At 41.3% G+C, this 27,333-nt stretch overlaps 1 protein-coding gene across 1 annotated transcript in view; it reads right to left on the bottom strand.

Moving 5' to 3' along the window:
• The window catches only part of IPO5 (importin 5), a 40,077-nt gene continuing 16,664 nt past the window's right edge, over positions 3,921-27,333 (bottom strand). The window contains 18 exon segments of the mRNA NM_001244301.1: positions 3,921-4,066; positions 4,718-4,859; positions 6,342-6,570; positions 7,114-7,333; positions 8,931-9,053; positions 10,098-10,153; positions 10,241-10,352; positions 11,232-11,404; positions 12,916-13,012; positions 15,307-15,428; positions 15,518-15,650; positions 16,726-16,809; positions 17,868-18,086; positions 20,635-20,808; positions 20,899-20,988; positions 21,086-21,210; positions 24,465-24,571; positions 26,658-26,745. Of these exon segments, the coding sequence (NP_001231230.1) occupies positions 3,980-4,066; positions 4,718-4,859; positions 6,342-6,570; positions 7,114-7,333; positions 8,931-9,053; positions 10,098-10,153; positions 10,241-10,352; positions 11,232-11,404; positions 12,916-13,012; positions 15,307-15,428; positions 15,518-15,650; positions 16,726-16,809; positions 17,868-18,086; positions 20,635-20,808; positions 20,899-20,988; positions 21,086-21,210; positions 24,465-24,571; positions 26,658-26,745 (2,381 nt within the window). The 3' untranslated portion in view covers positions 3,921-3,979.

Below are 27,333 nucleotides of genomic sequence, written 5' to 3'. Positions count from 1 at the left end.
CTCAGGCCCCACAGCCACCCCAGGCAGGAGGTACTGTTCACGGATGCGGGCACAGAGGCGGGAGTCCGCCAAGGCCTAGACTGGTGAGGAGCGAGGCAGGGCAAGAGCCCAGGTACCAGGCCCCAGCTTCCATGCTTTTTTAGGGCCGCACAGAGGTGGGGTTCGAGGCAGTGCCACAAGTCCTTGGCAACCCAGGGTCCAGTATGCAGAGCCCCTGCTCACAGTGAGACGAGCTGAATTTCCTCCCTGGTGGTTCACTGTTCAGTTGTTACTGCCCTTTCGGCTGCAGTGCAGAGCAGGTAATGGAAGCGTTTAGGGGCGGCCCCCCCCCCACATTAGGGTCTTCAAACAGCAGCCAGTAAAACCGCATTTCCATCTGCCTAACATGCTCATGGCCAACTCTGCTGACTGTAAAGTTGCTGGTATTTCCAACAACTTCCTAGGCCTCTTCTCAACACGGAGGCTGCTCATCATTGAATATGCAAAAAACAAACACAACCTGAATTACTTTGAAACATTAAGGGAACTTAAGTACTGAGGATAGCTAACACCATGACTGACTTCAAACGCATTTAAATCCTCTATAATGCAGGTGCTATTAGTCCCACTTCCAAGGTCTCAGTACATGCAGAGATTTTGGAAGCCAAGACATCAAAGGTTTTGATCGGCTGTCAGCCACCAAGGGCCAACCGGATTCGGCAGTTCACACTGTCGTTTAAAACAAGCTAAGCAGTCGTGACGGAGACCTGGGGGCTTGCAAAGCCTAAGCCATGTACCATCCCGTTCACTTGAAAGAAAAAGTGTGCCGGCTCCGGGTCTTCACCATTCAGCACCCGCGTCCCTCAGGGTGAACCTCAAGATCGAGAGGTGCGGTCAGGCCCACTTGTTAAAACCTCCAAGGGAAGGAGGGGAAAATTTCTCATCTGCCGCAAAATGCCCTGGTCCTGGCTTCCACTACAATCTGAATGCGAGTCAGGAGGACAGACATGAGTAGCTCAAGAACCATGCAAGCGCCAGAACCAGGACATACACCTCGGCCTTCTATTCTGCTACCCTAACTGGAATGTTAAAAACCGTTTCTGCAGTATTTTACAGAACTTTATCACAGTGCTTTGGAGTTCATTTTCTTGAAATGAATAATGGACCTATAATTTATCTTCCAATTGTAGTCATCCACTGAATCACATAGAAAAAAATATGCCCAAATATTGCCGAGCAAATAACAGGACTAGAGGCATTGGGGGGTGGGGGGAGACAAGTCTGTCCGGGATGGTTTTAGAGTTGACCGCCTGGATCCTTGCCGCCAGGTCAAAAGTTCAACTGTTGGAAGTAAAAACCCAAGCCTACTCCTTGCAGATAATTCACTTTCTTCGGAAACTTCACACTCGTGGGGCTGAGAAAATGAAGGATCGTAGGTTTTGGCTACTGCCCCTTTGAGGGAAAAAGGGCTAAGAGGAACAAAGCGACATCGACGCCAGACTGCTTGATGCAGAATGGAGCAGGACTGAGTAAAATCATCTAGTTAGGCCTTTAGCCTTCCAAATTGCTTACAATTCCAAAGAGTCATTTAAGATTAAATCATTCATACGATACCTACAGCAATGAAAATAGGCAGCCCCTTATTTATGAGACCAGTTTATCTGCTTATGCATTTACTGATGGTTTTGTTAGTCAGACTGCAACTACAGTTATGATAAAGTTGCCTCTCATTGGAGAAATGTCAAATACATTTTAACATAATTTTCCTTTTAAATTTATAGCATTAAAATAATTGTTATGCTAAAAATTCCTATCAATTGTGCACATAACTTAATCCTGTTACAAAATACCCAGAAAATATAAGAGCCACACCTATTTTTTCCTCCAGAAATAAGTTGGGACTCATAAATATATCAATATTGGCTGACATGCAAAGCCACTAAATTTGGTACAAAAGGATAAAAACACGAATTTCCATCCTGCGTAGACAAAATGAGGCATTAAAAAGGTTCCTCCAGGAATTCCAAAGAACTGCTCATGCTAAAGTCAGTGATGAGCCCTGGGCTTCCCGATCACATCACATTGTCTTTAATACCAACCTTGCCTGCTTAACTTGAGTCAACTTCAATTACTTGTTTGCCCGCTTCTGGAGAAGAATGCAGTTGGTCTGAAGTTGACTGATTTGCACCCATTTACCTCTTTCAGGACCTTAGATTCCTCTGCTGACTTCCCTCGAGAACGTTAAAACTGGAAGCTAGGAAGCCGTAAGGGCTTAGCGCAGTGCTCTGCAAACACCAGGCTTGCCGAAAAACACATACCCATCTTCTGACCACACGAGTCCATCTCAAGTTAGGCAGGCACAGTACGTTTTAAACATGTTTTAAGAATAGTAATTAAAAAGCAAAAACAAAACACCTGAACCGCTCCAGCTGCCTGACATCAGGCCATGAATGGGCCTTGCAAACTGCATTCTATGTATGAAATTAGAGGGGCTGTCCCACCACATCTTCACTCCAATAGGAAGACAGGATAGGAAGTAGCTTCAAATTTCCCCACGCATGTTACAAAAGTGTAAACCCACTGAAGCAGTGATTTTTCTAGAGAAGTCACTCAACAGTGTTTGTCCTGCCAGATACAAAAGCTTCTGGGCTGAAAACAAAGAACATGCCAAGGGTATTTGCTTCCAAACAAACCGTCTAAGTATAATTTATTCACTTTCTATCCATTTCAGATTTAGTTTTAATAAAGTAATGCAAATCGTTTAAGGAAAAAACCTTTAATTTTAAATTCTGATCTAGGCATAAAATTCATTTTTGCATCACGGTTAAATTCAATACAAACTATAAAAATGTTAACACTGGAGTTTCAACAGAAATCTAGTAAGACCTCTTAGAAAAATTATTTAAAGAAACAACAGCAAGTCATTTACTGCTATGAGGTTAATACATAAACAAAAAAAAAAAACATTCACACATTTTACTGAACTTATCAGTAAATAATTTCAGCCATAATACTTATCATAAAATTAAAGTTTGAAAATTGTGTGTGGCTCCATAGCAATTACAATTTGCAAAGAAAATACTAAGCCAAAACTTTTTTATCTAACAGGAACAGTGCTAGCTTTAAAACGATTGGTTGAAGTTTGCACACCAATTGCGAACGCAGCAGGTGTATCATAGTCTAAATTCAAGTGGAAGATGGTAAAAACAAAATGATTTTAACTTTCAATTGCACACAGATATTAAGGGCAAACAAAATTCGTTATTATTTTTAAAAATATTATTCTCATATTAAAAACATTAAATGAATGAAAGCCAGACAGTACTGAATTTTTACACAAACTTCTTTTGTATTTCAATGTTGTTTATTGAGGAGTGAATGAGACTACTGCCAGACATGCCAACGACACTTCACATTCAAGGGCTGGAAGCTGAAAAGCTTTCCAAACTGAGTCACTGCAAAAGCCTTTTGGGAAGAAGAACCGAAAGTGACATAAAATAACATCTTCATGCTGTTGTTTTTGTCTTCAGCTTTTTTTCAATTTGGGGATCTACTGCTTTGCTGGGTAGAAAGCTTCCACCCTACAAAAAACTCACACTCCAATTAATAGAAGTAACACTAGGTGTAGCGCAACTTGGTTGTAACACACATCTATGGTGAGGAACTGATCTTAAAGCTGCTGTGTTTTAAATTTCCTTATAGCTAATGCGAAAAATTAATTGTATTTCCCTTTCACCTTCACACGGGTGGGTGATAGCAATAGAAAAATACTCTTCGTGCTACTGCAGGGCTCACGGGAACGTCCTGGGTGGTGTGGGAGAAACCCACTTCGACACCATCCGGAAACCCAGCGCGTCTCGTCCTGATGCTTCGGCTTTGCAGAAGAATGGCCTACACACAACGCTACCGTTCTTTTGCTCAAAAAACAAAACAAAGAAACCTAAACAAAAGGGTAAATGTTTATTTGGAGTTGGTTTTCTGGTGGTGGGATTAAGGCCCTTCAAGCAGAGTTCAGGAGCTCCTGTATGGCCGCCTGCTGCTCAGGGCTGAGCTGTGCTATGCATTCAGTCCACAGGCCTCCAGACGTCTGGGGAGAGAAGACGTTCACAGGGTTAGGGTCGGCGCAATGCTCGCTGGGAAGCACTTTACAAGCATCATTACGTGGACTGGAATCACGCCCAAACACCTTCTGGCCAGTAGACTCATTTGAGGAACATCAGTGCAAAAGCAAGAAATCTTTTCATTTCTAAAAAGTTTATTTCATTCACAGTAAGTCTGTCTTCATTTCTGCACAGATAAAGTTACACTTTAGCTTTCGATGACACCTTCAAGCCATCTATACACATGAATTTAGGTAGGAAAAGTCATTGAAGAAACTGGTAACCAACAGCTTATTACTATTAAAATCTTGTCTTTTTCATTCATGGACTGCTCAAAAACTTGTACCTAATGAGTAATACTTACTCATTAATACTAATAAACACCAACTAGAAGAGTTAAAATGCCTCCAATTTAAGAGGAAGGTTTTAGTTTCAATAAATAATGAGAACATATGAGTAAATTATATTAAGTATAATCCGTTTGAGACTTGACGGCTAGAGAGTATGAAAATGAAATTTGCTTAGCTCGATGGATTTGTATTTCCTTCTTCTGACAAAGAAGAAGATGAAAAAACAAACCAAAACCAAAACCAGAGCTCTTGCGGTTCCTCTTCTCCAGTGTAACCAAAGTGGCTTACCTGTACCTGGCGAACTACATTAGCCAGACGTTTGGCACAAGGATCTTCATGTTTAATTGCCTCATGCATCTCTCCTTCTGCAATTATGCTGAATATTTTGGGCAGATTGGTATTGTTTGGGCCAAGAACAATCGGGTGATTACTGACAAAAGGAAGAAAACCATTATACATGAAAATCATTTGAAGAAATCACTCAAGCACTCACACTTTGCTCCACCCACCTCCCAACACTAACTGTTCTTTACACAATGGTTTTGCACTCGCTAAAATCAACTGCCTTTTAAGTTCAGGAGGAAAACTAGCCCATTTTAATCATTAGCTTTTCAGTCTCTTCCCATGTAAATTATGAAGAAACCAAAACCCACAAAACCCCCCAACTTGGCTCATGGTTCCTGGCTACTTTAAGGGCCAAACAACAGAGGCTCTAAGTGATTTATAAATGACTTGTGACTTACTAGGAATAAAGAAACAAAAAAACCCAAGATAGTACTAAGAATAATAGTTTCTTAACACCAACTTTATTTACTACAAAATGGTTTCTAGAACAAATCTGAATTCAAAAGATGTGGGCATTTCAAATGCAAACTGGGAAATAAACACCAGTCAAGTTTAATGGAAGAAGCCTAAGGGTGGATTTAATTAGAATTCCAGTCTTTCATTAAGAAGGTGCCAGAATTACTTTCGAGGAGGATAATTAAACAGCATGATGAAAAACTGGTCTCTTCTGGGTCAGGAACAGGTAAGAAGTATCCAGAATGGCTGTTATGTTCCTTAATGGATGTTCTCAGTGGGAAGACTCGCACTATTTGTATGAACAAGAACTTAAACTGGTATGAAGGAATAGAGCCATTAGCCTATTTCTTCAAACTCCAGATGAGTGGTTGCAGCTTTCGGATTTATTCATGAACTAAAAGTAGTAATTCATAGTGACAGGGCCCTGATCTGTCCAAGTCCAGGGAAGCATGAACTTGGAACAAGAGACCACCAAAGAAGACATCTTTAATCTGATAGCTTCTAGAGCCTCCAGCTTGTTGCGATTCTTAGACTTAGACATACTCACAGGCACAAAATAGCATTAATGATGCCAGGAGTCCAGGGCCAGATCTTGACTGACTATCTGGTATATTTCCCTTATACCACTGATTTTTGAATCCAAAGAAAAATACCAGTATTTCAAAGGGCCAAATAACAGTACAAACAATGTCCTCTGATCTCATTCTACTAATAGACGGTATGTCAGTTACACCCCAAGAAAGCTGATGAGTGAGTGCGGAGGCACGAGCGGGTTAAGGATCTGGTGTTGTCACTGCAGCAGCTCAGGTTGCTGCCGTGGTGCTGGTTTGATCCCTGTCCTGGAAATTTCCACATGCCATGCAGACCAAAGAAAGGAGAAAAAAAAAAAAAAAAAAAAAGAGTTCTACAATGCCACATCTGTTGAGCCTAATTCCATAAAGAATAACTCACCACCAGATCTGATTATAAGGCAGTCTTAACTGTGACACAGCATCTTACCCTGATTTATAAAGGCAACATCATTATAACCTATATGCCCGAGGGCTGAGCACAGCAAGCATCACTGTTACATGAAGGGGCAGGTAAGACGTCTCCCTGTCCCCTTTCTTACCTTTCAATCAGGTCACACAAATAGTTGAAAGTCTGAACAGCTTCTTCTTTATCCTCATGTAGTGGAAGCCAAGACAGCCAATGTGGCAGGACTTCTTCCACGTTCACACAGTCAGGCTTGAACTTCATAATCTTCCCCACTGCCGAGATGCAGTTCTCTGTAGCGTTGACATTTTCTTTGGTCTTAGAATCAGCAGACTGAATAACTCTTACCAGCAGCGGAAGGGCTTCTAAAATACACATTCGAAAAAAGGTCCAAGCCCCACATTTTCATGCGGATGATCAGAAAGAATTCCTTTTACCGTTGGTTCAGTTGTGGATTACACTGAGGGGACGTGCAAGTGCACGGCGTGTTGTGTTCTCCTGGCTGCAGACTCAGAGCCACGGGGAAGGGAGAGTGCCCCATGCAGCCAGGGGCACCCATGCGCTACTCATTTACAGGTTTACGCCCCGATCACTGCGGCGTACTTAACCTTTTAGAAGCTGCCTAGCTAGACACCTGTGTTCAACTCACAGGGACCCCAGTACGCCTTAAAAGTACACCCCCAAACCCCAAAGACTGTGCCCTGGAACCAGGGAGAGGAGGCTCTGGTTCCAAGCTGATTTCATTTCCACCCCTATGAGAATGAGGATGGTGAGTCCCTAAATGCTATGGACGAGGTGTGTGAAAAGGGGGAAGAGAAGAGCCAGTGTATCATGCTTGGGGCCTGGGAAAGGAAACAGGGTGGGGGCAACAGGGTTACACATGCATGCAGCCACATAAGCACACGTACCTGTGCAGAAAGGACGGTAGTTGTCTCCGCCATACTGTGCCATGACGCCGAGGCCATACGCAGCCGCCTGCCTGACTTCTGGGCTGCTGTCACACACGTACTGCAGCATCGGCCTTAAGAAATACTCTGCGTATTTAAACGAGGCTGGACTACAGTGTTCTACGACATCATCGAAGATGCACAATCCCCACTGTCGGTCTGGCCATGGTCTGTGTGGACACTACGAAAGAGACAGTCCTTTTAGCTTTGAGGACTGGCGGACACCAAGACTATACAGAAATAAACATTCCCTACAGACTGTCATCTCACCTGGATAGTCCTGATTCGGGCAATGAAAAATAGTAACAATCTCTTCTTGTGAGTAGCAACCCTCAAACTACTACCGAGATTTAATAAAGTACAGATTAGATTTAAAAGACTTGTGTGATTTGTCACAGAATTTCACATGCTGACATTACCAAGTACCAAGAATTGGCAGCAGCAGCGCCATGTATATTTATTTGTGTGTGTATATATATGTATACTTTACAAATAAGGTAACAGCAATGCTGTGTTTAAAAAAACCACCATAGTTCAGAGTTCCTGTTGTGGCGCAGCAGAAATGAGCCCAACTAGCATCCATGAGAATGTGGCTTCGATCCCTGGCCTCGCTCAATGGGTTAAGGATCCTGAGTTGCTGTGACTGTGGTGTAGGCTGGCAGCTGTAGCTTTGATTTGAACCCTGGCCTGGGAACTTCCATATGCAAAGAGTATGGCCCTAAAAAAGCAGAAACAATAGTTAAAGCTGCAGATTTAACTTTATATTACCAACTCAACAGAACATCATATGTGCCTAAATCATTTGAAAAAAAGCACTACACTAAAAAAAAAAGTTACAATAGGAGACACTAAGAAAGGTATTGGAGAACACTTGGTACTAACTATCTTTTGTAACTTTTCTGTAAATTTAAAATTATTCTAAGATTAAAAGTTTATTTTTTTTTAAAGTACTGTACTAAATATCATAAAACACAAAATGGAAATCCAAAAGAAAGATAAACGTCTGATGATGATCATTTTTAATTTATAATACATTTTATTTTTATTTATTTTTTTTTTGTCTTTTTAGGGCCGCGCCCATGGCATACAGAAGTTCCCAGGCTAGGGGTCTAATCAGAGCTACAGCTGCCGCCTAAACCAGAGCCACAGCAACAGCAACGCCAGATCGGAGCCGAGTCTTTGACCTACACCACAGCTCATGGCAATGCCGGATCCTTAACCCACTGAGTGAGGCCAGGGATCGAGCCCACAACCTCATGGTTCCTAGGTGGATTTGTTTCTGCTGCGCCATAACGGGAATTCCTATAATACGTTTTAAATCTATGATGCTGGTTGTATATAACAAGGATCCTAACTGAATTTTCCAGGGTCTACTAAAAAACAAAAACAAACCCACAAAACTGTAACCATTTTTGTTTCTATTAGTTTAGCAGGGTATAGATAATCTGAAATAATTAAAAACCACTTGTATTTCTTTAGAATGTATTATAAATTAAACTATGGAAAACCTAATTAGCACACTTCAAGCATATACTGAGTGAGAAAATATCCAGGGCGATGCAATAAACTTGGTAAATTAAAGCTGTACAGTAGACAAGCGTTAAGATTTCTAAGATCCATTTTAACTTGAAAGTGAAAGTTTTCAAAAGCTGTAAGGAAAAGATTCCCAGAGGTCAACTGCCTAAAACAACTGTCATACAGATGTGATAAATTCATTTGAGTAATAAAAAAATAAATAAAAAAACCCAAAATAACTGTCAAAGGGAGATAACACTTACAATTAGGTTGACGATTAACGGAAGCAGCTGTTCAAACCATGGTAACACTTTTTCCTTGTAGCTACTGAATATTGAGTGTAAAATGTCTGACACTTTGGTCAGAATATAAACATCATTATCATCCTAAAATAAAACACATACATACCCATATGTATTAAAAAGTATCTCCACTCCTATGAACAGTAACATTTATTATGAAACACCTAAGAGTAGAAAGTTAAATTTCTCATCACTTTCTTAAGGACAGAGCAAGAGTCCGCACAGAAACTGAGCCCCCCCCCCCCCCCCCCCGTAACGGGTGTCATGTCTTGCCTGCCTTCGGAAAGAAAGGCGTGTGGCGAGTACTGCATTTACTGCAAGTACTTCTTCTCTTGGAACATATTTTGAAAATGTATGGTTGACAAATTATTTCAAAGTCCTGAAGCAGAAGCATTTTTACTTGAGTAACTGTTCTCGTATTCTGCAAGATCATTTCTCATTTTGGAGTGGAGTGGTGGGGAGGTGTGGGGGTTAGTTACGTACAACACCTCACCCCTGGCAACAAGGTCTGTGTCAGGTGTGAGCACCTGCAGAGGGCTGGGATGAGCTGCACCTACATCCAGATGGCCACACGCCACCGAGTCCAGACCCTAAATACACAGCTGAGAATGTCTGCTGGTGTGAGGCGGTTTGTCGGTCAGAGTTGAGCAACACGGTGAAAAGTGGGTCAACCACTGCAGACACACTATTTACAAGGAAATCTGTGTAATTCCAGTGGAAAGACAGCTGATAAAGGAAGCTCTGGCCTTAAGCCCAAGGCTGTCAACAGTGTGGCTCTAAGCAGTTATTTAACACCTGACTTGGGGTTCACCCCTCTTTAAAATGGGGAAGCACCACCAAATACAAATGGCTGCTGTGAGGAGCGTGTAGAATGAAATTCGAGGTGAATGCAAAAGCACTTCCATACATGAGTTATTGCAACAAAATGCACACACAGCACCCAAAACACAAATCGGCTAATTTCAAATTACTTCTTCTCTAATAAGTGAAAGACATGTCAGATTCTTCTGCTCAAGATTATGGATAAATATATCTTATGGGAGGTCAGGTGAATTAGAAACTCAAGCACTTACAAATCCTCCAGATGCAAATGGCCATGTAAATTAAGTTCTAAAGGGAGTAATTTACCTCATCTTGTAGTGATTCTTCCACCTGTTCATCATAGTCTTCATCTTGTCTTTTAACTAAAACACACCCAAATAAATGTCTTTTTAAATGGTCGCCAAAATGGTCAAGGATTACTTTAGCAAATAAAAGCATGGGAAACCTACCTTGCCGCAATTCTTGATTTTTGAAATGTTCTTCTAGTTTAGCTTTCAATATACCTCCCAACTCTTCAAAGTGTTCATTATTAAGGCAACCGTCTCCCATGACTTCAATGCACTACAATGAGGTGGAGGAAAGAAAGCAACTCGTAAGATTTAAGTGTTTTTGGAGTCAAAAGTTAAACTCCCTTAAGAATCACATGGAAGCATGAGAACAATTAACATAACTCAGTACCCTGGAAGCTTAATGATTACATAAGGGTTTGCTGCCATGCCAGATTTTAAAGAGAATTTAGAAACTATTTTTCTTTTAAACATGTCCTGAGCATGCCTTAAGTGCCAGGAATTATGCTAAGCTGAAAAAGACCAACCAGCTTCTAAGGAGCTCAATGACCACAGGCATGCTCTGTACAAAGGCGGCATTGGAGAAGGGGTACGCCTGCATTACAGCGGAGGAACTAAGAGCAAAGGCAATGGAAGCACGTGTTCTTTGGAAAAACAGAAGAACATGTGAACTTCAGGAGTGTAAATGGGGACAAATAAAGATGCTGAAGAATTTTTAAACTCAATTGTGGAGCAAGCTGTGGAGCTGTGAGCAACGGGGATGAGCAAGAATATGGGGAAGGGGAGTGACTTAAAGAGCAAGTTAGTGCTTGAGAAAAGGGTAATAAACCTGGGAGGGAAAAGCTGGCTTCTGGAGTAAACCGACAAGAAGAAGTAAGGCAATGGGGGAAACCAGAGGATTAGGGAGAGAGAACACAACAGAAACTAGACATGACTTGGGGCTGATACTCAAGCTTCTGTCCTTGGATTACTAGGTAAATGATGATGGAAAGTCATCAAGACCAGAACACAAGAGTAACTACGCTTAGGGAAAAAAAAACAAAAAAAAAAGAAGCCACTGAAATATTAAAACAAAAAAATTGAACAGGGAGATCATCTGTTATAGAACGAACACACAATCTTATATATATTTTTGAAAGAGAAAAATATTTACCTTTGCAAAGGAATGCATTATTTCTGAGAGGACATCTGAATCTGGTTCTGTGCCAATGGCCTTGATTAGAGCATCACACATGAAATGCCACATCTGTGTGAGATACTCAGGACCACGGACTCTTGCACATTCCAGGAGAAGAGGCATGGATTCTGCGGCTGCCACTCGAACACGTTTTATTGTTAAGGAAACGTACTCACAACCCTGAGGTGAGCTTAGTGTAATCACTATCCTCCAGACTGTTCTATCATTTGGCTTACTTAAATGCTGAAGTGCCCACTGAGTAAACAGAAATGCTAGGCAACTTCTGTTTATCTAAGCCTGCTATCCAGAGCTTGTCTCAAACACAACCTGTGTATGAAGACAGTCTCTCTACCCCTAAGATGTACCACCTGTCTTTTCCATTACCTACAACATAACAGGAATGAATGCTCAAGTCTAATCCCCAACCATAAAAATATCTGTGAAAAGATCTGGGACTCTCACAGTGTGTCTCAAGATGTGCTTATTCTAACACGTGTTTCTAATAAATGCAACTGAAGCAATGACTTTACTAAGAAAACACCCGAGGAGCTCTTCCTGAATTAGCCTTTTCAGTTTTCAATAAAGATTAAAGTTGCCTCCCCCTATTTAATACCATTTCTAAAACAAGGTCTTGAGACTTCCTCTTAAAAATAATTCTATTCTTACAACTATAAATGTAATAAAATTCATTAGTTAAAAAATAAATTCATGTTTAAAGCAGAAAAAAATAATAATTCTACTCTTTCTCAGGCTTTATGGAACAAAAGCTGGGCAAAAGCCATCATCTGTAAAGGATGCTACCTACTGCAGGGCACTGCATGAGGAACTACAACGAAGGGGTTCTGAGATCGGACAGAGCTGGCTTTGGGGCCAGGCTCTTCCACGCCATTGAGCTGTCCTTTGAGTATCCATCTATGAAAATGTACCTATATATAATAATTGCTACCACAATTAGACTGAGGAGGAAAACTGTTATAGCAGATTTACCAGGACGTTTCTCCACAAAGGTGCTGTCCACACTTGAAATGAGCTATAGAAAGTTCACTATCACCTGGTCTCAACCTATGAAAAAAGGAGTTTCTTTTTTGTTTTTTTCAGGGCCGCACCCATAGCATATGGAAGTTCCCAGGCAAGGGGTCAAATAGGAGCTACAGCTGCCGGCCTACACCACAGCCACAGCAACGTGGGATCCAAGCCACTTCTGCGACCTACACCACAGCTCATGGCGATGCTGGATCCTTAACCCATTGAGCAAGGCCAGGGATCGAACCTGTGTCCTCATGGATCCTAGTTGGGTTCGTTAACCACTGGGCCACGACGGGAACTCCAAAAAAGGTGTTTCTTAACATCACCAAAGACACTAAGGGAACGTAGCAATTACATACGATTGTAAACACTTGCTATTAAAACATCGATCCAGAAAACCCTTCAGTGCTCCAAGAGAATGGTCAACTAGAGGACGGCTGACATCTCTTCTTCATGTTTGTGGCACAAGTGAAACAAAGTCACCTGCAAAGAACCAAGTTCATAACCTGAAGCCACTGCCAGTGCAAACACAACACTGGTAACGTACACGCCAGTTAGCACAAAGTCTAATACTTGAGCCACCTACGATTTAGGTAAATCTAGAAATGTGTGCCATTCAAAAGTTATAGGATATCATCGTGGAAATAAAATTTCAGTAGAGGGACCATGAGTTTGACAACCTGTTCAGTGTACTCCACAAAGCCTTCTTTTAACTCCTTAGCATAGCAAACCTGAAATCAAAATAGTGGAAGAGAAATTAAGATCTGTTAATTTTTGTGTCTTAATAATACTCATTAATAAACTACAAATTCGCAAGGACCACAGAATGCTGTGTCAAAACCACATTTAAATTTCCATGCAGGACCATCAAATTATCTTTTAACTAAATGAACTGCAAAATGGGGAAGCGCCATGAGACGACTGTAGCACATACTGTCATTCAAAAGGTGAAATATTTCATATTCATATTCTGTGTGTGGGAGAATTTTGCAAAAGCTTCAGCACTCTGAAAGTACTTCGACAATAAACATGACTTAATGAAGGCAAACTAAACTTATTTTTAAAAAACCTGAAAACTCAATCACAGCATACCACTTTTGTAAATCTGCAGCAAATAGGCTTATGTTATTTTGATTTTTTAAAAAAAATTTCAATAGTGAAGCAGAAAAAAACTTTATTATCTTTCACTGTATTAAAAAATTTGGTAATTTTGTTTAAAGATGTTACACTTGTATTTGTTCTCGAGTTGAGAGAGAATAGTAAAAAAAACCTAGGCGTTCCTGTCATGGCACAGTGGAAATGAATCCGACTAGGAACCATGAGGTTTTGGGTTCGATCTCTGGCCTTGCTCAGGGTTAAGGATCTGGCGTTGCCGTGAGCTGTGGTGTAGGTTGCAGATGTGGTGGCTTGGATCTGGTGTTGCTGTGGCTGGCAGCTGTAGCTCTGATTCGACCCCTAGCCTGGGAACCACCACATGCTGTGGTTGTGCCCCTACAAAGACCAAAAAAAAAAAAGATAAGTTCAAGAAATATGTGTTTAAATGAATTAGAGAACAGAATGCTTTATTAATACAAAGTAAAATTTAAGACATTAATTTTTATTTAGGCTTACTTAACTGCTAAGTTTGTAACATACTATGTTCTCTTTTCAAAAAATTTATTGTTTAGTTGAAGCATAGTTCATTTACAATGCTGTGTTAACATAATCTCTTAATTCTACTTGTTAAAAAAAAAAAAAAGAAAAAAAATCCCTCACTGTCCGCAACATATGCTCACAAAGGTTTGGTTTTTTTGTTTTGTCCTTTTTACAGCCATATCTGAGCATATGGAAATTCCTGGACCATAAATAAGTTTAAAAAAAAAAAAAAAAAAGGAAACTCAGAGTTCCTGTCGTGGCACAGTGGTTAACGAATCTGACTAGGAACCATGAGGTTGCAGGTTTGATCCCTGGCCTTGCTCAGTGGGTTAAGGATCCAGTGTTGCCATGAGCTGTGGTGTAGGTCGCAGACGTGCCTCAGATCCCGAGTTGCTGTGGCTCTGGCGTAGGCCAGTGGCTACAGCTCCAATTGGACCCCTAGCCTGGGAACCTCCATATGCCGCGGGAGCAGCCCTAGAAAAGGCAAAATGACAAAAAAAAAAGAGGAAATTCAAAAAGACCCTCCCATAATATCACAAGAGATAATCACTGTAAACATTCTGATTTTCCTACCAAGTCTAAGTTTTTATTTACACAATGAAATCATACCAATTTTCGTTGCAATACCATAAGCACAGTTCTGTTCATTCAAAACTGTTCCTTGCTGTATAGCACAGGGAACAATACTCAATATTATATAATAAACTATAAGGAAAAGAATATGTATATAAACATACACAACTGAACTGCTGTGCTGTATATCCAAAACTAACATGATATTGCAAGTCAACAACAATTTTTTAAAAAATGCAATAAATACATACATGTGTATATCAAAAAAATTTCCTTTCCATTTACTTACTAAACTAAGCATAGACAAAAATCCTCGCCCTCAGGTAGCTTTCTACCAGCTGTGTAATACACCAGGGCACAGAAACCACTGATCATCTTCCTAACAACAGGCATTCAAGATATTAATTTGTTATTAAAAACTGGTAATGAAAGGTTTTACCCACCTGATTTCTTCAGGATGGAAATCTGTACATGGAAATGTTGGGTGAGAAAACCTCTACCGTCTACATTTTATTTCCTAAAGAATATATTCCTGGGTCTTCAAAATAACATTCGGCACTTATGAAATACAGCTATTATACGAAGCTGTGTGTAGGACTCCCGTCATGTATGTAGGATTTCCCGACTAGTATCCATGAGGATAGGGGTTCAATCCATGGCCTTGCTCAGTGGGTTAAGGATCTGGTGTTGCTGTGGCTGTGGTGTAGGCTGGCAGCTGGAGCTCCAATTCGACCCCTAGCCTGGAAACCTCCATATGCCTCGGGTGTGACCCTAAAAAGACGAAAAAAGAAAAAAGCTATAAAGCAAAGTTACTTACCAGCATCTGGCAAGCAGTTGACTTTTCTTCAAGTCCTGCAGTTTTAATACCAAAACTCTGCTGATCTCCAAGGTTCACAAATTCCCAACCATCATCATCACTCATGTTTTCCATGTCTTGGGCTATTAACAAAGAAGCAAGCAAGTTCATGTTAGAAATAATAACAGAGAGAGAAATTCTACAACTGCTATATCCTCATGCAGACACCTACTATCTAAAAGGGCTACTTCAGGCTTAATTGAAGCTGTCTTCATTAAAGGCCCCATGACCACTGGAAGGTACTGCTGAAATTCCTTTCCAAGGATTTTGCACATTCTGGCCCATGCTGAGATCATATAAGAGATCTGCAGAAAAAAAATTAAAAATTAAATTAAAATTGATTAAAAAAAAGGGTAAATAAGATATCATAAAGCCACTTGCCAGTTTCGTGGAAACAATGTTTTATGTTCATGGCTCTTTAAGCATTAAGTGCATTTTCTAAGGCAAACAATGAAAAATTACTATGAACTCTACAATGGGATTCAGGCAGCGGGTGAGGCAAAAGAGAAGGACGACCATATCTCATTTTTCCTACTTTCTGTAGCAGACACAGCTCGCATCGGGCTTTGCTGTGGCTGTGTGGAGGCCGGCAGCTGCAGCTCTGATTTGACCCCTGGGCCTGGGAACTTCCATATGCCACAGGTGCAGCCCTAAAAAGACAAAAGAAACCCAACCAAACAGCCAAACAACCCCCCCAAAACACAAAAACGAAGCAACTATTTACTGAATGCTCACTATACAGTGAGCATTGTGAATATCAATCACTAAGATTACGACATTTACAATGTTATTACAACAGCGTCCTAGGAACCCACCACCAAGACTTGCACCGGCTGTGGAATACGGGCAGGAGTCAGCCAGGTGGAGCAGGGAGGCCTCTTTCTAAGCTAGCAGGATGTTTGTTCACAGAGAGAGGAGAGCACAAGGTGTTCCAACATTGTTGGGTTTCTGTATTTTTTTCTTTTGATGGGGGAGGGAAGTCATGTGGTACCCAAAGGGCCACGTGACACCCAAACGGCAGTGTCCAGTAAGGGCTTGGATGAGCAAACCCTGAACGCAGCGACACGTCTGAAGTCACAAGCACATGGAGGAAAGCTGAAGCCATGTCTGGACCACACTGCTCCAGGGGAGGGAGGAGATGCTAAGAGCCTAGGAAGACAGAACCCCACCAGCACCACTCTAGTCAGAAGAGGAGTAGCCTACAATGGACCAAGGAGAAAATGACGAACAGAGCAGAAGGAAAACTAGTGAAGAATGTTCCCCAAACCAGGGGTTGATAGCTCAAGAAACAAATTCCTCCATTTCTTTCTGAAGTCCATTTAACCCTAGGCTATCTGCAAGTCCTGAGGGCCTGAAGGAGAGCATGCGAGGCTGCTTCACCTGAGGGTCGTCGTCTTCCATGTCACTGAAGTCCGTCTGGGTCTTCAGTAGGAGCTGCATCACATCTGATGCATCTTGCATGAACTGGAAGGAGACATTCAGGAAAAAACACTCGTTATGTGTGTATATCGGATCAGTGGCACTACTACCCCCCAATTCTGTTTCTTGTGTAGTAATAAAACCTTCCCCCTCAAATCTATCACATTTCCCACATGGCTTATAACCCAGATAAGGTAGCATATTGAAAAATTCTCATCTATGTTGCAATGGACTTAGCGCTCTTTCTAGAAAAATACGTTGTCCAACAACAGTTAAAATGAACTACGATAAAGACAGTTCTAGTGGCATCAATTTTTGGTTCATGGCTTATGTATTTCCAGCAGTAAAAACAAAATCCAAATCCGGAAAGACAATTTTAGATTGCTCCACCGAACTGTATGGTTTTCACTTAACTCACTGTGTAGTTCTGGCAATCTTCACTGTATGTAAACAGGCAGTGTTTCAATATAGTTTGAAGGCAAAAATATTGGATGTGGAACATAAAAAAATGTTTTACTGGTTAGGGTCTCAGAGTCTCCCTGAAAAGTTTCTAAGATGATAACAATGCTGGTTTGGAAGAGACCAGACAGAAAGGTTCTACGTTGACAGCTCTGAGAATCAACGTGAGGGGTGGATGACAGAGGAACTTCTTTGGGGTTTGCTTGGATTAGCTTGGACAGCTCTGAGATGCTGGGTGGGAAGAAAAACACACTGGCCAATGGTCCTTGCTAACTGTTTTCTGAAAAGCTGTATGCATATAAATTTCTCTCTTAGGACATTGATGCTTTCTGGACTAACAAGAAAGCAACTAGAATGTTGCCACGCCCATGTTTAAATGTAAAATGGAATCTGTGGGTCTTAATTAAACTCCACAAGCCTCCACAGAGACAGATTGGACATGTGGGAAGGAAAAGGGAAGGTTTCAAAGGCATCATGGAACCTTCACATTATTGAGAAAGGAAGGCAACAATTCATATACAAAATTGAAGTAAGATAAAAAAAGACTCCCGAATACCATTCATCAGAAGGAAAAACCCTCTGTACCCTAATGCCTCCTTAGCCAAATTACACACAGTGAACTCAACATTCTACATGTCACTTACTTTCTCCTTCCCAACAGCCAGACCAATGAGGCTGATGCATTCAATAGTTTTCCCTCTGAGAAGCCGGAGTTCCTTTTGAACTGCATTCTCAACAATGTGCTTCAGTGACGGCATAAATAAGTCATAGTAGGGGACAAATTTTTCTTCTGCAGTATCTGCAACTGATGCGATAGACGTCACAACTTGTTCCAAAACCAATTTGGTGCCTTTCTGAATCAACTGGGAGAAGGAAGACACAACATCAATCACACAAATGAGAACCCAGAAGAAACACTCCCCGCAAGTTCCCAAGTGCTTCTCTGAAATTGCAAGCTGAGCCCCCGCTCCGGCAGCCAGAGCGGAGACTGTAAGTCTTGGGGCAAATTTAAGAATCCCCAGTGAACTCTGTGGGTAATGTGCTCTCCTGTTACCACTGAGTTCCTTACTCACTTCTGCTTCATCTCAAAGCACAGCCATTTCTGGAGCACAAATGACTCCCCTTAAAATTTTTGTTATCTAACAACCTTAGTCTTACTCATTTATTCCCGCTACCTCCTACATCTCTGGTGCCGCCTGTCATTGAGAAAATTCACTTTATGGTCCATTCCTGTATCTTTTTGTAGGGCCGCACCTGGGGCATATGGAGGTTCCCAGGCTAGGGGGCAAATTGGAAATGTAGCTGCCTGCCTACACCACAGCCACAGCAACTTGGGATCCAAGCTGCATCTGCGACCTACACCACAGCTCACGGCAACGCCGGATCCTTAACCCACTGAGCAAGGCCAGGGATTGAACCTGCGTCCTTAGGGTTCCTAGTGGGGTTCGTTTTTGCTGTGCCACAACGGGAACTCCCATTCCTGTATCTTCTAATCTTACTCTCCCCAAAAGGTACCGCCAAGGACACCACAGAGAGGTGCCCTCTCTTTCTCCTGCCTGCTGAGGCAGAGGAGATGGTCCCTCCTCCCGCACTGAAGATCAGTGGTATTCTCTGACTTCCGAGGAAAACCCTACTGGGCATTTGCAGCGGGCCCGTGCTGTCACCTGACACCATTATCCTGTAATTCCTTGTGTTTTCACATGAGTACCTGACCCAGTAACTACTCCAGATGCTCTTCATTCCCCCATTAACCACAGACAATCTTGACAGAGCTTTCTCCTCGTTCCGAGAGTGCCAATACACCTTTAGGAGGTTACCTCATTCCTTTCCTCTTCTGCAGCCCAGGGTCTGCTGTGGCCTCTGGTCTCAAAGGAATGTCCTTCCTTCCGTGGCTACCCTCTCTTCGCACAGCCCTCGCTCACATACATACCCTCCTCCAGACCCCCTCTTAGCAACTCCTTCCTTGGGTCTTGTAAGTATCTCACATACTGGCCCCAAGGGGAGGGAGGGGAAAGCTATACAGATTCAGCCCTTTATGGAAAGTCACATCCGCTCCATCTATTCCCGATTTAATCAATTAACCTACCTAATCTGCCTTCAACTTGGGTCTAGCTCTGTCTCCAGATACACTCATGTTCTTAGCCTGCTGTCATCGGACACTGAGCACCCTGTTCTTTGTCTTCTGAGACACTGTGTTTCTCATCTTCCCACCTGCTCTCCTTGGGGCCAGCACCAGGCAAAGTGTAGTTTATGAACTGCTACCAGTTCATGATGAGTAAAAAAAACCTGAGTGTTAAGAAATTTTCATAGCAATTTGATAGTAACTGTCTGTTAAATAGTAAAAAAGGCTTTTGTTTTGCATGTCCTTTTTGTTAATTTCATTTTATAGTAGAATTTTTTCATTGTATTTGACAACAAACTGGGTTTCAATCTTTGCCTCTCTTTCCTGCATCTCTCTTTCTCACGTGGCTACACTGACCTCATTCATTTGTTTTGAACTTGCCTCTTACATAAATGATAAATCATCTTCTATTTATGTGGCCAGCCGTTCAGAGTCAACATATATTTAAAGCAAAAAGGATACATTCCTTTTTACATCTTTTCCGTCACCCAGGTTAAAGAACGCTCAACACATTCTGCTTCCTTCTCTTTTTTCCAACTGGCAGAAACAGCTAATGTTTTCAAGAAACAGGCATCACCCTTCCCTCCAGTTTCCACTATTACCACCCAAGCTCCCTGGAAATGACCATGTGACGGTCTGGCCTTAACGCTTCCCCATTTTTGTTCCTGCCTCGCATGGCTGCCATGCTAACTTCCTACAATCATGTTACCACCATGTCTTAGAGCAGTTAACAAAATGGTTCTTCCAAATCCACAAACATCAGAGGTCAAAATAACTCTGCCTTTCTTCCCAGGCAATTCACACGCTGCTTTTACCCAACCTTTAGGCCAAACCTTTCCCAAGTCTATTATTGGTCCATTCTCTGGCCAAGCCTGTATTATTCTACTTAGAACAGAATGTCTTCCTTCTAACTTTCTCTTTTTTTTTGGTCTTTTTGTATTTTAGGGCCACACCCATGGCATATGGAGGGTCCCAGGATAGGGGTCAATTTGGAGCTACAGCTGCCAGCCTACGCCACAGCCACATCAACTCGGGATCTGAGCCGTGTCTGTGACCTACACCATAGCTCTTGGCAACGCCGGATCCTTAACCCACTGAGTGAGGCCAGGGGTTGAACCCACGTCCTCATGGATGCTAGTCGGGTTTGTTAACCGCTGGAGCCACAACAGGAACTCGCTTTCTCTTCTTTATGGCTGTGTTCAAAGTCCCTCTTTTTTTTAGGTTTTACCCATCCAATTAATCTATATTAATCTCCATAAATAGGGAGCTTATTAGGTTTCAAAACTTACCTCTTGAAGTTTAAGCACCATGATGGAATGCAGATGTTTCACCAAATTATCTAAATAGGGAATAAGTAGCGACTTGGGACAGTCCTCAGTGAAGTTAATGAGAGCAGCGGCTGCGTGGGCCTGCACCCGCTGGTTGCCTTGGTCTTCCATGGTCTGCAGCAGTGCTGCAATCACCTGTGAAATGAAATCACACACACAGACACTTTGAAATGCCACCCCACTTCCTACAAGTTTGATTTGAGTGTTTGCAGACGTGTTACTTACCTTCTCGTGGAATTTCTTTTGGAAACCAGGTGCAAAATCTGTAGCCATCTGTCCCACGGCATTGCAGGCTGCATACCTCACTCTGGGGTGCTGAAATATAAGTGTTTGTTGTTTGTATTACTAAACACAATAGATCCCCTGTGAAACTACGGCAGTCATTACAAATTAAATATCTACTGGAACTTACAGGATCCTGAAGAAAGAGCAAAACAAAATTGACTATCTCATTCAGAATCCCTTCCATTTGCTGGTGGCAGCCCTCGCCAATGGCGGATAAGGCCATCAATCCTGCATGGCGATACTTCCAGTCAGCTACGGAACAGAATTACACAGGAAGGAGCAGCAATTAGATACTACAACCATGTCATCCAGGGAGTCACAGTATCAAAAAGTTCTTCTCCTTATTTGGAGAAAAATAATAAAGATTTTTGTACACATTTATTAATTGGAAAAATAGTAAAAGTCTGGCTGGATCACTTCATTGCCATAGTGGTTATGTCACACAGGCACTTCTATTCTGAAAGTTAAAAGGCAAATGTGGAAGCAAAGAACTTATCAGTATTTATATTAATTACCTAAAATTGGAGATGTTCTCCCTCAAAACTTACTATAAGCAATTAATACATGGATCTCCTGTCACACACTGCTGTTTACTGAACAGACATTTAATCATCTCCATGGTCACGTCTTTAAAAAGAAAAAAAGCCAAGGAGAAAAGGTGTTGCGTGCACTGTGTGTGTGTGTGTGTGTCTTTTTGCCTTTTCTAGGGCTGCTCCCGTGGCATATGGAGGTTCCCAGGCTAGGGGTCTAATCAGAGCTGTAGCTGTCAGCCTGCGCCAGAGCCACAGCAACTCGGGATCCGAACTGCTTCTGTGACCTACATCACAGCTCACAGCAAGACCGGATTCTTAACCCACTGAGTGAGGCCAGGAATCGAACCTCATGGTTCCTAGTCGGATTTGTTACCCACTGAGCCATGACAGGAACTCCAAGATGTTGGCTTTAAAGACTTTTTCTGTAATGATATGGTAAATGGCTCTGAATGAACCTTAATAATATTTGTATTCCAATATTAGTAATAGCTGCTTGCCTTCAGGTTAATAAAGTATGGGCTGAGCAATGTTTACCTTACTGGTCTTCATATCCTATACTACTATATAATTTCCTTGACTCTCATTTCAAAAGATTTCTATTTACTGCACTACTATGCCCTTTAGGCAGCTACACATTCCCTTGTGGAACAAAGAGACATATGAATATGAGGAGCAGGAGGGAGTCTGTACAGCACTGGTTCTCAAAGTGGGGCCCAAGAACCCTGGGGTTTCCTGCGATACATTCAGGAGGTCCACAAGGTCAAAATTATTCTAATAACACTCTGCTTTCAGTCTCATTTTGAGAGGACAATGTAGCATTCTGGGGATTACAGCATGTGTGAAATCTCAAAAGAATGAATGCAGGAGCAGATACAAATTCAGCCACATCTAAGATAGTTATAAAAATGCCCTCCCCGTTCTAATTTTTGGTTTTGGAAAAAAGTCATCCTTCACGAAGAATGTCGTCTTCTGTTAACATGTTATGGTCTTATTGCCATTTAAAAATATTTAATTTCTAAAACAGCAAAGATGGATGAAACCCACAAAAACAGAAGCACGCTGGGATCCTCAGTGAGTGTTCAGGAGTCCTGAGAACAGGAAGCTGGCACTGGGTAACCTTCAATGCCTCTGGGCTTTACCTTCTTCACCTTAAGGAAGGAAAAGCTAGATTCTGTCTAGTAGCTCTTATAGATTGAGGAACCTACGATGCTGTTTCCACCCCTTTGGGGGAAAAGAGCCTCAAAATTCAGGGTGTAAGAGAAGGTGGGAACTATTACTCAAGACCCAAATGTAAAATCACATCACAAAAGGGATAATGATATAGGCCATGCCTTTCAGCATAAATAAGAATCTTATAGGATAAAGAGGAAGTAGGCAAAAACCGTAAGGGCTGGAGTTCTCGGTAATTCACTTTCATGTGAAGCTGGTATTCTGTTGCTTCCTTTCACCACTTTCAGACCTCAAGTCAAGGGTTTGGCCCTCAAAAGTCTATCTCTTGCGATGTATGCAATACAAATGTTCATGTGAGGAAGCCAGGATCTCTGCAGAAGAGGGTTTGTAGCAGCAACACTTGTTATCAACAAAACGCTTATGACTTAGTGGGGAACAGCGGACCACTCATGTGGTGACCAGACATTGTAGAGAGAATCTTAACGTAAGCCTGACGTTTGTATGCTGTGTTCACATGAAAAACAACGGCATAAACGAGGTCAGGGAAAAGCCTCGGAACTGCTAACAGTGGCCACCTCAGCATCTAAGTTAGGGGACTTTGAGTTTATACATTTCTGTATTCAAGTTTTTAAAAAACATCAAGCATATTAACTTGGTAATTAAAAAGACAAACATCAAGTATACGTAACAATTCTGGGTATTGATATAATTTGTAGGTACAAGGCTAACAAATGACTGAGTATTTGTTAGGAATATGAAATGTGAAAGAAATAAGAAATGTGAAAGTGGCTTTTCTTCTAATTATACTAGATGTCTTTTAAAAATAAAGGACATCATGAGTTCCTGTTGTGGCTCAGCGGAGACAAACCCAACTAGTGTCCATGGATGCAGGTTTGATCCCTGGCTCTGCTCAGTGGGTTAAGGATCTAACATTGCCATGAGCTGTGATGTAGGTCACAGACATGGCTTGGATCTGCCATTGCTGTGGCTGTGGCTTAGGCTGGCAGCTATAATTCTGATTCAACCTCTAGCCGGTGAACTTCCATATGCCACAGGTGTGGCCCTTTAAAAAAAAAGGAAAAAAAAACAAAGGACATTAGATGAAGGATGACTATATGAATCAAACATGCTAATATTTTATAAACATTCAAGTAATGATGTCTTATTTAAATTCAGATTTAGATATTTCTGCCTAAGAAGTAAATCTGTCCATTTTCCTTAAAATTTTAATTTCCTCCTATATATTGAAGCCAATTCTACAGAAGGCAGTATTGAGGAAAGAATATTCTTAAGAATAAGATTGAGTGGTTCTAAAGATGACTAAATAGGAGTTCCCTGGTGGCCCAGTGATTAAGGATCTCATTGCTGTGGCAGTTTTGTTCCCTAGCCTGGAAACTTCCACATGCTCTGGGTGAAGCCAAAGGAAAAAAAAAGACTAAACAGAATTTTATAAATATGTAAATAAGTTAAACACAGAAAAAAGGCAAAGATTATCTTTTAGACACAGTCCAAGCATCTGTTAAAGAGTTTAAGATTTGGGGAGTTCCAGTTGTGGCTCTGTAGTAAAGAACAGCTAGTATCCATGAGGATGCGGGTTTGATCCTTGGCCTCACTCAGTGGGCTGCTATGAGCTGTGGTGTAGGTCAGCAGCTGCAGCTCTGATTCAACCCCTAGCCTGGGAACTTCCAAATGCCTTGGGTGCGGCCTCATTAAAAAAAAAAAAAAAAAAAGACCAAAAAAAGGATTTAAGATTTGGAAAGCCGCGCTCCACTATTGCAGCATTTGAAAGAGATAATGGCTTACGATTCTGAAGCATCTGCATGATGTGTTCCTTGATCATCGGCAGGACAAGCTTTCCACCGAGTCCACAAGCCATTCTGTCCAGCGCACTCTCACCAGCAACCGCATTGCTACACACAAAAACCAGTACGATCAACATATGCAAAACATACTACACAGACATAGTTCTAAACATGCTATTAAACCAAGACTGAAAGAGAGTAATGCAAGCAGTCTTTCTTATGAATAAAGTTGTGGGTTAAAACCCCGGCGTGAAAGAAAGGGGGAGGGGATGACATCTTTATCATGCCTCATCATGGTTGAAAATCTTATGTCTGAATCTGTTCTTTCAGGACTTTTCCCTCTCCCCACACACAACACTCACTGGTTACAAAACTTAGCTTCTGACACTTTCAGGACTCAAGAGGGCTAGGCAGTATCTAGGTGAGGCTTGTGTATCTCATTTCCTGGAAATATATTCTTTAAATTTGTCAGTGGACAGAACATAGAAAACGGCAAAGGGAGCTGAGCCTGTTTCTGATTTTCTTCTTGCTGTGAGCTTCCTCATCTTTACAGGGTGAAAACTGGGCTGCAAACAATGATGCATAGGTCATACTCAATTCTAGTTTTTTCACTGAAAACTGATGAAATTTAGGTGTAAAGCCGTTTCACCTTTATTCTGTTCTGGAACTGCAAGATCAGCAGTGGATCTGTTGTGTCCATAATCTTGAACTGTTTTGCGAAGGCCAAACTAGAAACTGAAACTATGACCTTTAGGACGGGCTCTTCAATTTAAACTGATCTTGAAAATATATTTATGCCCTACTTACTCACAGGTAAAATCTATTCATGTGGTCCAGAAATAACAGCTTCAGACACCACATAAATTTAAGTACCTTTTACAGAGCAAATTCAACGCCAGGTAACAGCACATTACAGTAACTGAACCAGGGAAAGGAAACCTGATCGGAGCCCCATCTGCTCTTCAGCCCCACGAGGTACTTTCCAGGGAAGGAATACTTCCATATACTTCGAAACAGTATTTAGGCCCAAAGTTAGTCATTTTTAATAAGAGGAGTAACCTTCAAAACTATAATACATATTGCACACATTGACTATCTCTAATTATATCTAATATCTGTTATAGTAGCTTATACCGACTACCAGTCTTTCAGGGAAAGAATTTCAGCTCTTTTCAAGAAAAGAAGGTAAAGCAGTATGATGCCCTGGGCAGAATTAGAGAAATGGTACTAACCCCGGTCTACCAACTGGTGATACAACGCTGGACAAACAGCTCATTCACCCTCTCCATTCCTGCATCTACAGCATGGTAAATAGACCTTTACGGCCACTGAAACAATCAATTAAAATAGTAGCTCTCAAGTGCTACATGTCATATGTGCATATATGCACGGGGCCATTATCATTACTTCACAGTCAATACAGACTCTGGTGGACTTTTCCGTAAGAATTTGTATTCACGGGTACCTACTAAGTTGAAACAATTGAAATACGATTTTCAGTGTTAACTGTGTTCCCGGCGTACAAATCTCACCAGCAATGCCTCCTCTCTACCCTAAACTTCAACTGCGTTATATGGGAAAAATATAGGGAATTTGCTGAAACAATCATTCTAAGTCAAGATCTACACATATAAAGGCATTTATCACAATAAAGCTTCTTTATGTAGATTTTAGAAAATATGCAAAAAATTCTTAAAGGAAATTTAGAGTAAGATGGGGCAGAAAAGATTGCTACTTTATTAAAAATAAATATTTACAAAATTTGAAACAGAAAAACACACAAAGCTTAAACATCCCATATTCCAAACTTAGAAGCTGAACTCCAGATTTACAGAATAGTGTGGGCATGAGATAGGCTGTGTAACCTTAAGTTCTCACTGCCCCTGACCTTGCTCTGGCCTTTTTTTTTTTTTAAATGATTTTTATTTTTTCCGGTATAGTTGATTTACAATGTTCTGTCAATTGGTACTGTATAGCAAAGTGACCCGGTCATACACACACACACACACATATATATTTATGTTCTTTTTCTCACATTATTCTCCATCATGTTCCATCACAAGTGACTAGATCTAGTTCCCGGTGCTATTGACCCCAAACTCCCCATCCATCCCAATCCCTCCTCCTGGCCCTCGGCAACCACAAGTGGACCTTGCTCTATTCTGTCAAGGAACCACCACACATGTGCGATTACCTGTCAAAATCGTCGTCTTCTAGTTCGTCTGCATTTGCCCAGTCCTCATCCTCTTCAAGGTCAACCATCATTGCTAACATCTGAGGAACTAAAGTACACAACTGTTTCATACCGGAAGACTATGACTCTTTAATTCTGTCACATCACCATCGACTAACAAAACTTTAAAGAAATAAAAAATGCAGATTTACTTTGCCTCTAAGAGTAAAACCAAAAAATTGTCTGCCTATGTCCCCAAAACCTAGCTTTTTAAATTTTTACTTTTTTGTCACGCTGGCGTTAGATCTTGTTCTTTTAAAGAAGTAACATTAAGGATAATACTACAATCTCCCAAATCCTATTGCGCCCTCTTCCTCCCTCAACAAAAGCACCACAATAAAATCAATGTTTCTCATTACCCAACTGTCTTTGCACTTGAACTACAGGCTTCTGCATCTATATGTAACACATAATGCTATCCCAAGATTTTATTTTTACATAATAAATTGTATGACCACATAGAGACTCTGGCAACTTGCTTTTTTCTCAACACGTGGATCTCATCCGAATTACTTCACAGCATTCCATTATGCTATTGGTGGACATTTTGCTTGTACCTAATTTTGTTCTTATTACAAAGTGTGACAAGTGTTCAGGGCATGAAACTGTTAAAAGTATCTTTAATATCACCAAAGCC

Source organism: Sus scrofa, chromosome 11 (assembly GCF_000003025.6).
Source record: "Sus scrofa isolate TJ Tabasco breed Duroc chromosome 11, Sscrofa11.1, whole genome shotgun sequence".
NCBI lineage: Eukaryota > Metazoa > Chordata > Mammalia > Artiodactyla > Suidae > Sus > Sus scrofa.
The sequence above is the reverse complement of the archived record's forward strand: the minus strand, read 5'-3'. Positions and strand labels throughout refer to the sequence as shown.